At 40.5% G+C, this 15,880-nt stretch overlaps 1 protein-coding gene across 3 annotated transcripts in view; it reads left to right on the forward strand.

Moving 5' to 3' along the window:
* PSD3 (pleckstrin and Sec7 domain containing 3) overlaps positions 1-15,880 on the forward strand; it is a 206,040-nt gene that overhangs the window by 85,882 nt on the left and 104,278 nt on the right. For all 3 annotated transcript variants that reach the window (XM_014055021.2, XM_014055022.2, XM_087716231.1), the window contains 3 exons: positions 1,413-1,525; positions 3,637-3,695; positions 11,877-11,966. In XM_014055021.2, the coding sequence (XP_013910496.2) occupies positions 1,413-1,525; positions 3,637-3,695; positions 11,877-11,966 (262 nt within the window). The remainder of the gene's footprint in view (positions 1-1,412; positions 1,526-3,636; positions 3,696-11,876; positions 11,967-15,880) is intronic.

Below are 15,880 nucleotides of genomic sequence, written 5' to 3' on the forward strand. Positions count from 1 at the left end.
ATGAAAGATTCTATGGATAATTCAATACCTGTATCCCATTAAAAGTCTGCAATCAAGTGATCTATGATTTTTTTTAGTATTGCTTTAATTCAGACTGAATTCTAGACTATAAAGAGATATGTTTCTTCTTCTCCTCCATCCATTTTCTGGATTATTTATTTTAACTGCTTGCAACTGTCCAGGCAGAAATATTTCTCATCTCCTGTTACTAGGTCATTCCAACTGGAGATTCCAAAAATTATAGGAGAGGCCTTCAATATACAATGCACCTGTTTTACTACAAAGCTCTATTTTCTCTTGTTACATCCAGAGAGAAATGAATGTGACATGGGCCTTGGAAAGCTGAATTGGAGTAGGATTTGGTCATATGTGCTCCTGCCTCTGCATGTGCCCGCTTTAAAATAGCCACAAATTAGGATGGACCTTCTGTGCAATTTGTTTTAGTTGGTGGGGTTTTTTCTTTGGACAGGGCTGGAAATGCACGGCACGGGCTTCATCAAAAGAAATTTGTTTATTTATTTTAAAAGGTTTTGTAAAGAAACAGTTTATTGTGCAGTTGTATGACGTTGTGGAAGGAGAAGGAACAAGAAACAACAGCAGGGCTATGAAAGAAATATAAGGAAGTTAGATGAGAAAGCTGAAAAGTGATGATAGCTGTATCATTTTTTTTTAAAAAAAAGCACAACTGCTGTAGGTTGATAGACTTGAAGTCGTGTTTTTTTTGCAGGATGCACGCTCTCTGCTGGAAGACACATTTAAAGTAAGCCCAGCACCTAAGGAATCATCAACAGAGATTTCATGTAAACATGTTTAAGAAAATAGCTAATCCTACCTCTCCCTTTCCTCCTTGTTTTCTCACAGTTCCTTAGTCCGAGGAATTACAGCAAAGGTTGCTATATGTTTGCTATACCTACAGATATTTCTAGCAAGTATTTGCTAGCCTAAATTAGCATCTTTTTTATAGATAGGCAGTAGATTTTTAAGTCTTAAAATATACACCTCAGCTTTCTTTTCAAGTAAGATTAGTAGCTAAGTAGTAGCAGTAACTAAGCAGTCGTAATAACAATTATACTTTTTATTTATAGTATGCTTATAAAAATGCAGTATAGTATGACTGCCCCCCCTCTTAAATTTAGATCAGCACAGACTTTAACATAATTTTACAAAACAGTAAAAACTGAGCTGTTCCGTACGGTCTTTGATACTGAAGGCAACTGTGCTTGTGTTGATAGCATCGGTAGTTATACAATACAGTGGTTTTTATTGTAACACACAGTGATAACTGCAACAGTACCCACGTGGGATACATACTTCATTCAAGCTATCTTAAATTCTGAAAAAGATATCTTTAATTTATAACCTTAGCATAGGAATATTTGACATTTTCCCTCCAACTTTAAATTTCTTTTTAGGACATTTTTTAAAGCCTTTTCCCTCATCGGAGAAACTCAGGAAAGAGAGAGAGTTCTAATTCATTTCTCCAGCAGATACCACCAATGCAACCCCAGTGCTATCTCCACACAAGGTAACCATCCTTTCACGGTTTTAAGATAACGCTTGTCTTATTGTCACTTTTACTCAGGCAGACTTCATGATGGCTATTTTAATGTTATAATCACAGTTGACCATCCCACAAACCCAAAGCAAACCATCTCCAATCCAGGATGTCAATAAACCCAAACTAGCTAGGTGAAAATGCAGTCCAGTCAGTTATAAAATATTCATGGCCATCATTTGTTTTTGGAATTGAGTATTCATGGAGTTTGTTGCTCAACCATTAGAATCCTTTTCTGGTATTTGCATAAAGAATATCTTTCACTGAGGCTGTCTTATCATTTATTGCCCAATTAAGGAGGCAAGCATGATGGGTGGGAATCACTATTATGATCGGCTTGTGAGGTTTTCCTCTTTGTATAGCTTTAATTATACAAATCTACCAGTGGTGAAATTCATTTTTTTTTACTACCGGTTCTGGGGGAATGGCCTGGTGGGCGTGGCAGGGGAGGATACTGCAAAATCCCCATTTTCACCCCACTCTGGGGCCAGCCAGAGGTGGTATTTTCCTGTTCTCCAAACTACTCAAAATTTCCACTACTGGTTCTCCAGAACCTGTCAGAACTTGCTGAATTTCACCCCTGGAATCTACGCAAACACTTTGGAGGCAACACTGAATCAATTCAGCAAAACAAATCTTGTTTTCTTTTTTCTTCTGCTTTATTTAAAACAAATATGTATGGACACACATGCATATTGTACATTGCTCTGAGCATTTTATAATTTGAAATTGACTTTGTAGAAGGCTTATTGAGATAAGAGGAAAAATAGAGGCCACCCCAAAAGGCAACTGGACTTTTTGTTTTTCCTTGAAGATATTTAGCTTCTCATCTAAGAAGCTTCTGCAGTTGTGACTGAGTTCTGACTGAAGAAGCTTCTTGAATGAGAAGCAAAATGTCTTCAGGGAAAAACAAAGAAATCCAGTTGCCTTTTGAAAAAGCACTTTTGGGACAAGCATGGCTGGATGACTGAGAATCTCGATGGATAAAAGCAGAGATCATGAAAGATTAGTAATCAGGTACATGCATATAAAGCGGACTCAAGCTTGTAGCTTCATGGACACAATATGCTTTGTGGAAACAGCAAAGGAGAACAAGGAAGAGGTTCTGAGACAGGTTCCCGACAGAAGTGTCTAATACGGAGGCTGCCTCAAAGGGTCCGATATGACAAAAGCAGTATTATGCTGTGTGGTGCAAATTCTGCACATTTTCTGCATGCCTCATGACATTGTGCCACAATGGCAAGATGCTGCTTTTGCCATTTTAATGAAAGCTTTGGAACTAAATTCAACTTTAGCTGGTTTCAATTAGATGGAGCCTGGCTAAATCTGCTGGTTTAACTGGATTGCAGGCCCAATTGCAAAAAGTAAAACAGAAGGATGTGGTGGCTCAGTGACTAATATGCTAAGCTTGTCGATCAGAAAAGTCAGCAGTTTGGCGGTTCGAATCCCTAGTGCCACGTAACTGAGTGAGTTCCTGTTACTTGTCCCAGCTTCTGCCAACCTAGCAGTTCGAAAACGTGTAAAAAATGCAAGTAGAAAAATAGGGACTACTTTGGTGGGAAGGTAACAGTGTTCTTTGTGCCTTTGGCATTTAGTCATGCTGGCCACTTGACCACAGAGACGTCTTTGGACAGCGCTGGCTCTTCAGCTTTGAAATGGAGATGAGCATCGCCCCCTAGAGTCACAAATGACTAGCACATATGTGTGAGGGGAACCTTTACCTAAAACAAAATCAAGATCAGATTCTGCAGTTGAGCTACTGCTAGACATAAACACCTATGTGGTGGATCTCCAAAACGTGGCTTATGGTGGCTCTCCAGTGACAAACAAAATCAGGCTGGTCTCCTCTCTCTACCAGTGATTTTATTTCATGAGATATCTCTTTCTTGATTATTGTCATATATTTCCTTATAAGGAAACTGCTTTGGAGAGTGTTAATTAGGCTGCGGGGGGGGGGGTGTCGGGTCCATCTTAATTGGCATCATTCGTTTATAAACAGATGGGAAAAGTGGGACGTGTGATTTTCTTCTTTCCTGTGTGGCTTTCTATATGTCATGCTTTGGGTGTTTTTAATCCTACAGATGGAGTCCATTGCCTCACATGTGCAATGATGCTGCTTAACACTGATCTTCACGGCCATGTGAGTATTGTGCAAACTTAGCACCGCTCCTCAAACTACGGGATGGTCTTCTGATGCGTATCTGAAGTTTCTGTGCTCAGTGGGCCCAGACACTGCAGGCTTGTTTTTTAACAGCTTCAAAGAGTTGTGAAGTCATCTATTCAAAGGCAGAAAGTAACCTTTTACAAGAGGATTGTAAAAAAGGCAAGCATTTGTAGTTCGGAATGCACCGAATAAGAGGGAAAGAAGTTACAAAGCCTAATAGCCTGTAAAAAGTGCACTTAGCAAAGATGGAACAAAACCATTTGGCAAAGGCAGGGAAACATCTGAATGTTCCTCCACAAAATGCGAGACCACCTACTGCCACCAGTAACCTCCCATCGTCCAGTGCGATCCCACAGAGTTGGCCTCCTCAGGGTGCCATCGGCCAGACAGTGTCGGCTAGTGACCCCCAGGGGGAGACCTTTTCTGTGGGAGCGCCTTCCCTCTGGAATGAACTGCCCCTGGAGCTTCGTATAATCCCCAACTTCCGGTCCTTCCGACACGCCCTAAAAAGTTGGCTTTTCCAGCAAGCCAGCCTGGCCCGAACAAAACAAAATAAATTATTGATCACTGTTAATTTTAATTCAATTTTTTTAAAAAAAAGTCATTGTCAATTTTAATTGGGTTTGGGATATTCTATTTAATTTTTTTTTAACTTTTGTATTATGTGTTTCTTTTAATGTTGAATGCCGCCCTGAGTCCTTGGGAGAAGGGCGACATATAAATCTAATAAACCTAAACCTAAACCTAAAATGGATTTTAGAAACTCCAGAAAATTGCACAGCAAAAGCTTTGGTATTGGGTCTCCTTGATTACCTGATGTCCTTAATTTGGTTTGTGATGTGGTCAGCAACTTGCAGCTCCTGTTCATACTTGTGAATGACCTCTGGCAGGTCCTGGAAGGGATGGAGGCAGTATATTCATCCAGGCCCTACTTGATCTCCCAGGGGCTATTGATATTGCTAATCAGGTAACCTGAACTGGCAAGGGATTGAGTTGGGAGGCACCATCCTACCTCCCAGGCTGGTTCCAGCTGTTTGGTAAGAGGGGGAACATGGAGTGCCAGAGGACGTGACTCTCTCCATGCTCCTTTTTAATATCTACATGAAACCAATGAGTGAGAATGAATTGGCATGGAATTAAATATCATAACTATGGTGATTATAAAGGGACATTTCTACCATGGGCTGCTCAAACTGTTAAGGTAGATTCCCAACACCTAAACACTATGTGAGTCTGGATGAGGAAGAATCAACTTCAGTTCAACCCCACTAAGACTGGGGTGGCTGTTGATTTTAATATCCTTAGTATCTGGTGATGTGGTATCTTTAATTCTGGTTTAATGGCACACACTCAGAATTGGTATGCAGTCTGAGGAGTCCCTTGGACTCTTAGGTCCTGCTCAAAGGGCAAGTGGCAGCCATGGCCAGGAAGGCCTTTGCACAACTACATCTTTTGTACCAGTTGTGGCCTTTCCTAGATCAGGAGGCACTGCTCATGGTTGCTTTTGTCTTAGTCACCTTCTGGTTGAGCTGAATCTACATGCCTAGCAGGTGTTTATGTCTATAGGAGGCTGCCCTTAACAAGCATTCAGAAACTGAAACTGGTTCAAAATGCAGCAACACAGTTGGTGATGGCTGCACTTTAATATGCTCCTCTAACAGGGGTGGCCTTCAAAATTTTTAGCAAGGGGTTGCCTGCCCGATTGCTGGGTGGGCGTGGCCATGGTGTTTGTGGCCTTCCCGAACTTCCAGTAGGCCTGTTGTTCGCCCCCCCCCCGAGCCTCTGGGAACACCCTGCACTTACCTGCATCCAAAATGGGCCACATTGGGACTCCTGTGTGGGGCGGGGTTGGCGGGGCCAGCCAGGAGTGGGATTTGGGGGTTCTCTGAACTGCACAGAATCTTAGCTAAAGGTTCTCCCGAACCCCTGCAAACCCCCAGCAGCCCACCCCTGCTAGTGCAGAGTGAGCTGCACTGGCTCTCAGTAGTCTTCTGAGTGCAGTATAGTTCATACCACTGTGGTGTTAAAATCATATATTGCATGAGGTCAGGTTAACTGTAGGACTATCTATCCCCAATGGTTTCCACCTGTCCTACTAAATCTGGCAGGGTGGGCATGCTGTGTGCTCCCTCGCTGAAGCAGTATCACTGGTGGAACTTCAAAATCACACCTTTTCTGTCATGGTGACTGGTCTTCAGGAAAATTGATATGAGGGGTCTTTGGTGCTTTCTGAGCTTGGTTGTTTTCTTGCAGATGTTTCATTACTCAAACTAGGTGACATCCTAAGTAGCAATAGCAATAGCAATAGCAGTTAGACTTATATACCGCTTCATAGGGCTTTCAGCCCTCTCTAAGCAGTTTACAGAGTCAGCATATCACCCCCACAGTCCGGGTCCTCATTTCACCCACCTCGGAAGGATGGAAGGCTGAGTCAACCTTGAGCCGGTGAGATTTGAACCGCTGAACAGCAGATAACAGTCAGCTGAAGTGGCCTGCAGTACTGCACCCTAACCACTGCGCCACCTCGGCTCTAAGTATTGGTAGGAAGATTTGCTTTCATTTTATATTCTACGATTGGTAAAGAATTGGCTTGTATCCCAAGCCCTGGAGCCAAGATGTTGACAGAGCTGATATAGAATGGTTGGTGGAGGGATGTATTTTTTTTATGAAGATCTCAACATAGTTTATTTTGTTCTATGGCAGGGCTATTCAATCTTGGCAATTTTAAGACATGTGAACTTCAATTCCCAGAATTCTGGAAGAAGTCCACAAGTCTTAAAGTTGCCAAGGTTAGACATCCCTTTCTATGGTATTGTGTTTATATTTTGGACACTGTATACTTAGGTTTTGTCGCTCCTTTTATTACATGGGTAGCTATATAAATATGTTTAATAGATGAATATGCTTCATTCTTATTAGCCAGTCTTTCTTCAGATTCCAAATGCAGGACTATCATAGACATCAAGAGACACTATATATAGATGGCAATTTTTCAGAGATTTGATGAAAATATTGTAGATCTATTTGTGTCCAATAAACAAATGGTCATGTTTTTCTCCTAGCTTGCTTAATGTTCTGTTAAAATTAGTTGTATAAAGTGCTTTTAGCTATACCCTGGAAAAGCTGTGAGAAATTTATAGAAACAAATTTGCATTGCTACTCAGATGTTCCAAAGTCCTATTATGATTTTTCTTGATACCTTTCAGATGCTTATCCCTCCCCATCTTCTAACGGTTTTTGAAAATAACTTTCAAAAGCATCTGTTGTCCGTTATTTTAAAACAGTGTTTTAAGAAAACTGCATTTCTGTCGGGACATTCAGGACCATTCAGAAAACTCAGATAAAATCCAAATGAAGAAACATTCCCTCCATACATTTTTTTTCAGCAAATTGAAGATTCATTTTGGGGGGGGGGGGGTGAATACAGTCACATTTATAGTTTCATTTGTGTCTGTCTTCCAATTTTAAAGGCCTTTTAAAACTGAATTTTGTCCTAAACAACTTAATTGAAGATTGCATATTGATCTACCCCTTGAATTATTACATATAACCAATGTCATAATAACAGGTGCTCTTAGCACAACTGTCTTGTCAATCCTATGCTTCAGTAGTAATCGCTGAATACCAGGGCCTACAAGCACTTTACAATATTGATTGTTGTAATTTCCTATTCACACTTTCCTTCTCAGGTTGCTTGTGCAAGATCTCAATTTTGCAGAGCACAATCTGTATGGATTCACAGTTGGAAACGGCACTCAAGAGCTGTTGACCATTATCAGTTTTCTGTAGTCCGTATAATTTCAGCATTCCTTGTATTATGATGCCTTGCGTGCTTTGGTGAACCAGTTTCCCTATTTTTACAAACCAGTGGAGTGATGCTAAATGGGAAAGAACTGAGATGTACCAGCTGCAGTCCAATATGGTTTCACAGTTTCATAACTGCTCTCTTGAAACTGCAAGTTCTTACGTAGTCTTTAAAAAGAAAATCCCTTTTCCCTTTTGGTGGTATCCCTCTTGGACAAGGTTTGAAATTTACTACAGCAATAGCAATAGCACTTAGACTTACATACCACTTCATAGTGCTTTACAGTCTTCACTAAGTGGTTTACAGAGTCAGCATATTGCCCCCCAAATCTGGGTCCTCATTTTACCCAACTAGGGCGCATGGAAGGCTGAGTCAACCTTAAGCCTGGTGAGATTCGATCTGCCAAATTGCAGGTAGCCAGCAGTCAGCAGAAGTAGCCTGCTGTATTGTGCTCCAACTACTGCACTACCGCAGCTACTAAGATGAATTGGATGGGGTTTTATTTACCCTCCTGATGTTCCCCCTGCATGGTTTACCCTCTATTAGTTCTGGATTGGTGTGCGATCATTCTATAGGCTAATGAGCAGTCTTCTTTTTTCACTAGAAAAAAAGAAGCTTGGTGGATAGATTGATTTGTGAGTAAAAATTCTTACCAAGTTCCATTTTGGGTCAGCATTAAACTTATGATTGAAATTGGGGCCGGAATATTCATTGTAAGTTGTTGCGGTCATAAATCATGCCGGATCCAATTTTGCGACCATTTTTATCATGGTGTTTAAGCAGATCACTGTAGTTGATAAAGTGAATCTGCAGTTGTTAGGTCCAGTCTGCTGCGATAGTAAACTGAGAAAAAGAATCACAAATTGTGATCATAGGACTACAGGATACTGCAGTATCGAAGTGTTTCTAGCAGGATTTCCAGATTCTGTAACAGCTTTGTTCCCTATGCCATCCGTCTGGTAAACTCGCAAGATTCATTTTCTCGCCATGTACATCTATACATCTGAACTAGAGTGTGTTGTTTCTCTGTGTTATATAATACATGTGGGTATATGCATAATTTTGTGTTTGCTTACAGTATCTGTCTTTCTGTCTGTCTGTCTATCCATCTATCTTGTCATGTTAATGTAGTGTATATTGGAGGTCGTGACCTTTGGAGAGTTGTATGCAACGGAATTTCATTTTAAAGTAGGCCGATTAGTAGTACATTCAAAGTGACAATTGAGGACGTGGTGAATCAGTGGCTAAAACGCTGAGCTTGTCGATCAGAAAGGTCGGCAGTTCGATGGTTCGAATCCCTAGCACTGTGTAACTGGGTGAGCTCCCGTTACTTGTCCCAGCTTCTGCCAACCTAGCAGTTTGAAAGCATGTAAAAATGCAAATAGAAAAATAGGGACCACCTTTGGTGGGAAGGTAACAGTGTTCCGTGCACCTTCGGCATTTAGCCATGCTGGCCTCATGACCATTGAGACGTCTTTGGACAGCATTGGCTCTTCGGCTTTGAAACGGAGATGAGCACCGCCCCCTAGAGTTGGGAACAACTAGCACAGTGGTTCTCAACCTGCCCTTTGGGGGTCGAACGACCCTTTGACTGGGGTCACCTAAGTCTATTGGAAAACAAGTATTTTCAATGGTCTTAGGAACCGAGACACCAATTTTATAGTTGGGGATCATCACAATATGAGGAACTGTATTAAAGGGTCGCGGCATTGGGAAGGTTGAGAACCACTGGACTAGCACATATGTGTGAGGGGAACCTTTACCTTTATAATAATGTAAAAAAAAATTCTGCACCTAGTTTCTGTGAGACTGGTATGGAGATTGCTCTGATGGCCAAAATCTGGGAGATTGATTGTGTTTTCATTTTTTCAGCACCACTGTAACTTTGAACAGTTACTGAAAAATTGGATGTAAGCTCGGATACTTTATTTAATTTCCTTTTTAACTTTTGTAATATGTGGTGTTTTTTTTTAATGTTGTACGCCGCCCTGAGTCCTTTGGGAGAAGGGCAGCATATAAATCCAACAAACAAACAAACAAACAAACAAACAAACAAGCTGAGGACTACCTATAAACATTTTTTTTAAAAAAAGAATCTGAAATAGGCTTCCATATTAATGATATGAGATCAGGATTTAAATCATATGCCACAGTGCATACAACATCCTTCAACATGTATGGAGGAAGACCTCATGCTGGTGAGAGAAAATGCTCCCGGCATTGCCCTATACTAACCAAAAGTCATTTAGTTTTAATCCTATTTATTCTACATATTTTTTACACGTGCTATATTTCAGTGACCCATTTTATATCTCTTTTATTTGCTCAGTGTTGAATGTTATATGACTATAATTTGTAGGTGCCTCTGACATGAATAAAGCAAGGGTTTGAATGATGGGCATATGTATCTGGACAGATTTCTTGGTTTCTGCTTTAATCAGAATTTGGAATTGGCTTGCTGAAAGAGGAAAATAGATAGGTCTGTTTATACCGAGGGAAGAACGACTGCTCATTCTTAGAAAAGGAATGATTCATCCTCTCCTCTGTATCTCTTAATTGCTACTGAAATTAATCTCCACTGTTTTTAAAGACAGGAATGGGGAAAATAAAAATGATCCTTTTGGGGTATTGCCCTTCCTCTTCTTTTAAAAAAAAGGGAAATTCTGGGTTTGGGTGGATAGATGTTTTTAAACCCAGAACTTTCTGTGCTGTTTATCAACTTCAGTCTGTTGCTTTGGAAAAATGATTTCCTTTTTAGTCTGTGGCAACGCTCTTAATATTCTGGGTATGCAAACCGATTTCTTAAAACACATTGAGAATCTTGACTGAAAAGTCAAATGTGTGGATTGCCCTTATCCTTGTTGGAGAGTTTATTCACTGTTTCCTCTCTCCTCTATGTGATTGACTGATTATGTGCTATCCAAACTCTTAGCAACTACAGGTAGTCCTTGACTTATGACAGGTTGCTTACAACAACAGGCATAGCCAGGGTTACTTAGGACTTAGTTCTGAAGTTCCAATGGCTGTCCTCCCCCTCCTCCATGATCATGTGACTGTATATCAAGCATTCAAGCAACTGGCCCCTGTTTATTTCTGTTTGCAGCATCCCAAGGTCACGTGACTGCGTTTGCGATATTTTGGCCCAAATTTGACATTTACTTCTGGTTTTCAACAACACCGGATGTCAGGCTTGGAAGCCATCATTGTATAGGACCTCAAGCCTGCCACATATATTCTATTGTGGGAAACTGGGAGGGGGGATTGTATGGAGCATGGGAGATATGTAGCCACAATAACATTCCTTCTTGGAAAGTCAAGATCGCCTTGACGCTGCACCTGGACGGATGTGGATGGGAGGAAGCTTCCTTCATGGCAATGGCTAATTGGGCCATGTGATAGATTTGTGGGTGTTGGGGCAGAGACTTGAACTTTCAACTGGGTGGGGAAAACCTGGAAGCTTTCAGATTCAGGTTTTCCCAGATGTGCCAACATGGCTCTTTTAATAAATTGGAACTTTGAGGCATTTCTAGCCTTGGAGTGTTATTTATTTGAGGATGCTATTTGAAACCTTGACACTGGCCCATAGTAAATAATTGATTCGCTTAATGACTCCTGCAAAAAAATGTCATGTGGGCGACCTGCTTTATGTCTGTCACGACTTAAGACTGTTATGGGCAGATTCCCTTACAGATGTAAGTTGAGGACTTACATCTGTACTTGGATTTTTTTCTCTGAGGATCTTACCTGGTAAGAGCCGAGGTGGCACAGTGGTTAGAGTGCAGTACTGCAGGCCACTTCAGCTGACTGCTAACTGCAGTTCGGCGGTTCAAATCTCACCGGCTCAAAGGTTGACTCAGCCTTCCATCCTTCCGAGGTGGGTAAAATGAGGACCCAGACTGTGGGGGCAATATGCTGACTCTGTAAACTGCTTTGAGAGGGCTGAAAGCCCTATGAAGCGGTATATAAGTCGAACTGCTATTGCTATTGCTATTGCCCATTACCCTTCAAGTATTGATTTGCATATTTTAGATCAGGGGTCTTGGCAACTTTAAGCCTGGAGGACTTCAACTCCCAGAATTCCCCAGCCAGCTTTGCTTTGCTGGCTGGGGAATTCTGGGAGTTGAAGTCTTCCAGGCTTAAAGTTGTCGAGGTTGGAGACCCCTGTTTTAGATGATTTGTGTGGATTTATAAAATAATGCTTCTATCCTTGTGTTTGTTGCTGTTCACAGTTGGGTTTTTAATTCAGGAGTAAAGAAATTTTGTAGAATATTTTAATATAAGGCTTTTAAAAACTATGCCATGTTCTTTTCCATTGGTTTGCATTCATAACTCTTATGTCCTGTATATTACAGAACATTGGCAAAAAGATGTCCTGTCAAGAATTCATCGCCAACCTTCAAGGAATGAATGAGGGTACAGATTTCCCAAGAGAACTCCTGAAGGTGAGGCTCACTCTTACTTCTTATTATCAGAATTCAGTGTCTACTCTACCTTTGCTAACTAACTAGAAGAGATTGCTGTCAAACTGACTAGATTACCTGTCATTTCTATTTCATGTTTTTTTCATGATGATGTGGAAACCATAGTTTCAAGGAACTATTTAATTTGCTAGTTCTAGAATAAAGGAACTTACAAAGGATTTTCTCTTAAAGCAACTATTCTCAAGTTCCCTGCTGAAGAAGAGTTAAAAGTCAGATTCTTCTGCATTTTGTGGCAGAGGAAGTATTCAGCAGGTTCTGACCAGTTCTGGAGAACCGGTGGCAGAAATTTTGAGTAGTTTGGAGAACCTAATACCACCTCTGACTGGCCCCTCCCCCATCTATTCTCTGCCCCCCAAGTCCCAGCTGGTCAGGAGGAAATGGGGATTTTGCAGTAATCTTCCCCTGCCATGCCACGCCCATCAAGCCACAGCCACAGAACTGGTAGTAAAAATTTTTGAATCCCATCACTAACCATAACTTTGTGAGTTTTCCTACCAGTGTTTGCCTTAAATAAGTAAGAATGCACTATAACATTCATTGATGAGGTCATTACTGGAAGATCCCAGTGCCCAATATTATCCCTGAATCCTGACTTATTGAAAGAAAAGAGCAGTTTCTGCAATAATTGTTGAAGACTACATCAGTGCAGCTTTTAAAATATAAAATGGAAGAGTTAAGTACATACCCTGTTTCCCTGAATATAAGACCCCCTCGGCTAATAAGCCCAACCAGGCTTTTGAACGCATGCGCTAAAATAATTGTTGAGGTCAAGCCCCGATTAGAATGAATGTATGTGGTGTTGTGATTTTAAACTGTTTTCTTTTTTTTTCTCTCTCTCTTTTTTTCTCTTTTTTTTGTAAGCTGCCCAGAGTCCTTCGGGATTGGGCGGCATATAAATTTTATAAATAAATTAATAATAATAATAATAATAATAATAATAATAATAATAATAATAATAATATAAGCTCTCCCCCGAAAAAAAGTCCTCCCCAGAAATATTGCAACACAGCAGCAGCCATGAGGTGACCACGCTCACCACCTCCTGCACCTCAAAAATAATAAGACCTCCCCCAAAATAAGGCCAAGTGCTTATTTTGGGGGTCAAAAGAAAATAAGACCCTGTCTTATTTTTGGAGAAATATGGTAAATTCTGAATATTTGCCTCGTATAAACTATTGTCAAATATTGTTCTGGTATCACACCATACACATACATTTGGGAATGGATCATAGCTCTTTTTTCTTCCTTGGCATTGTTAACCACGAATGGAAACGTGCAGTATATGGGTTGATGTGAAACATACCTTTAAATGCATCTTGTTGGGTTAAATTGGAGAAAAAGAATCGGGCTGCCTGAAGTTTTGATCCGTACGTCAGGTCCTCCGTGCAACACTGGAACCTCAAGATTGTTAAGAATTGTGCACGTGGTTCAACAATCAGCAGGGATTGCTTAGGCAGTTTGCTTCTCCATATGAATTGCCTTGGCTGGATTGGAACAAATGTGTGCCCTGAGTGATAATTGAAGGCTAGAAACTGGGTAGGTGTTTTTTTTTAAATCAGACTTCTGATAAAGCTGACTTCTCTGCTGAATATTTATGGTAATAGGTTATAAGAGTGCTTCAGGAGAAAGGTCCCTTTGGGTTTTTATATTTGAATGGAAGTTATAATTTAAGATCAAGAAATATTATATGCAACAAGTGCAGCTTTTGCCCTCTTGCCTATGTACATTTCCTCAATTTGTTCCAGTACCTGATTCTGAATAATTGGTAAAGTTTGGGCCTAGGCAGCTGAACATTTTCCATTACTGGTGATAAAATGAGCATTTCTTTTTCTTTTGTCTGATTTGCTTGCTTTGGAAGCAAAGTGTTAATTGTTAGTGTGTTTGGTTTGTCATGAAAGAAAAAAAAATCAATGAGATTTTGCTCTTTAGAAAGCTAAAATTTTGTTAACATCAGCAAAAGCAGATACCTGCTGATTTTTAAACCAACTTTTTTAATGTGCCACCTCAATAAAAATGACATATATAGTTAGAATAAGAGGGTACCTTGTATGCCTTCTATGCTTGCTAGAAAATGGACTTCATCAAAATAAAATCTTATTGTTTCTGAGATTATTCTAGTTACAGCCTAGAGAACAGGCTGGGGGAATAACATGCTTGGAATTTCCCTGGAAGTTGGCTTGAACCTTCACGGATGATGGATGGGAAATGAATTCTACATAACTAATCTCAAAAATCTGTTTCTGTAATGAAATGGTTTTTAAGTTCTCCTCCATGGACAAATAATTTTTGCTTTATTTGCCTACTGGGAACTCTCTGTATCATATGCCCTTTTGTGTGATGCCGGGCATATTCCAGGAGGTATACTTTGGTTACACAAGGTGTTGGATGTTTCAACAGTGACACCATTCAAATTCAGCAGTAATCATTTCCCCTTCTTACGTGGCAGAGTTGAATTTGATGATTTGTTGTGGCAGATTACCTGCCTTTGTTGGAAACCTGAATGCACTTCTAAAAAACCTCTAAAATCATTGAAAAACCTGCTTTAGACTGAGGGTCTTTATCTTAGGCACTGTGGAAGTTCCATTGTACTTATGAGCAGCTCAAACTGCTTATACAAATGTATCTCCATAAATATATAGTATAGCCTGGTCACTATGGTTTGTTTATAAAGTAACACCAAAGGGCTATGTTTCTCATCTCAGAGCTATAAATGTATCCTGATTCTAAAAGAACAGTGGTACTTTGGTACTTGACTGCTTCAAGACTTGACGAATTTGGTACTTCACGCATTTTGACGTGAAAATGTTGTCGCAGTATTCGGTCTTTGTTTAATGCTGATACATTGCTATAGGAAGAGAGGGACAGCTGTGGGGAATGGATAGGAAATCATCCATGCTGGGAAGGTTGCTGCCAAAGGAGGGAGACAGCCACAGAGGGCAGATAGGAAGTTGACCATTCTGGAAGGTCGGTGCCATAGAAAAAGGGACAGATATAGGGGTGGCATTTTACAAATTAGAACCGGTTCAGTTGAACCTATAGCTCCGATAATCAGCTGGGAGCAAACGGGTTCACTCCCACAAGCAAGTGACCCCACATGCCTGCCCCTGCGCTTTACCTACCTTTATCTTCTCTGCTGAGTCGCACTGCAGAGTGGATTGCTACGCCTCAGCTGTTTTCCTTCCCAATCAGTGCACGGACGCAAAGCGTGCACCCAGGAAACCGGTTGTTAAACCGATAGGATCCCACCCCTGGACAGACAGTTCTTCCATTTTCTTATCCCATTCTTGTGAGTTTTTCATACATGGCCTGAAGTTTCTCACATTATAGTTGTCACAAAAAAATCCATAATCTAAATCCATAATCCAAATCCTCTTTGTTCCTCTTTTATTCCTGTTGACCACAATAGAATTATCAATGTTCAGAATCAGATGAGTAAAAGATTCAGGGAGAGAGATTGTATAGTGACCATACAGAGTATTGCTAATCTCTAAAATTCATCGTTAAAGGACTTGGTGATGAATATAAATTTTGACTTCTTGAAAAGGGAGTTAGATAGATTTCATCGCAGAGAAGACTTTTCTGCTAGTTCTGCAAGCTATTTGCTCCCTTTAGGATCAGACGAAATATGTGGTCTGAGTATTAGCAGCTGGAAGACAATGGTGGGAAAGGACTGTTGCCTTCACAACCTACTTGTAGGCTCCCAAGGAGTTGGTCATGTAGGAAACACAGTGTGGGTCTGATATGTTAGGTGTACATTGTATATCTAATCCAGCTGCGATGCTTTTAAATTCTCTTGAGATATGTGTGCAAATTGTTTGCTAACAGATGTGTATTACCTCTTCTGAGGAGCATTTTTCAAAAAGCTTAATAGAAGC

The sequence above is a fragment of the Thamnophis sirtalis genome, unplaced genomic scaffold, assembly GCF_051295495.1.
Source record: "Thamnophis sirtalis isolate CommonGarterSnake01/CBP01778 unplaced genomic scaffold, rThaSir2_p1.2 scaffold_5, whole genome shotgun sequence".
Classification (NCBI taxonomy): domain Eukaryota; kingdom Metazoa; phylum Chordata; class Lepidosauria; order Squamata; family Natricidae; genus Thamnophis; species Thamnophis sirtalis.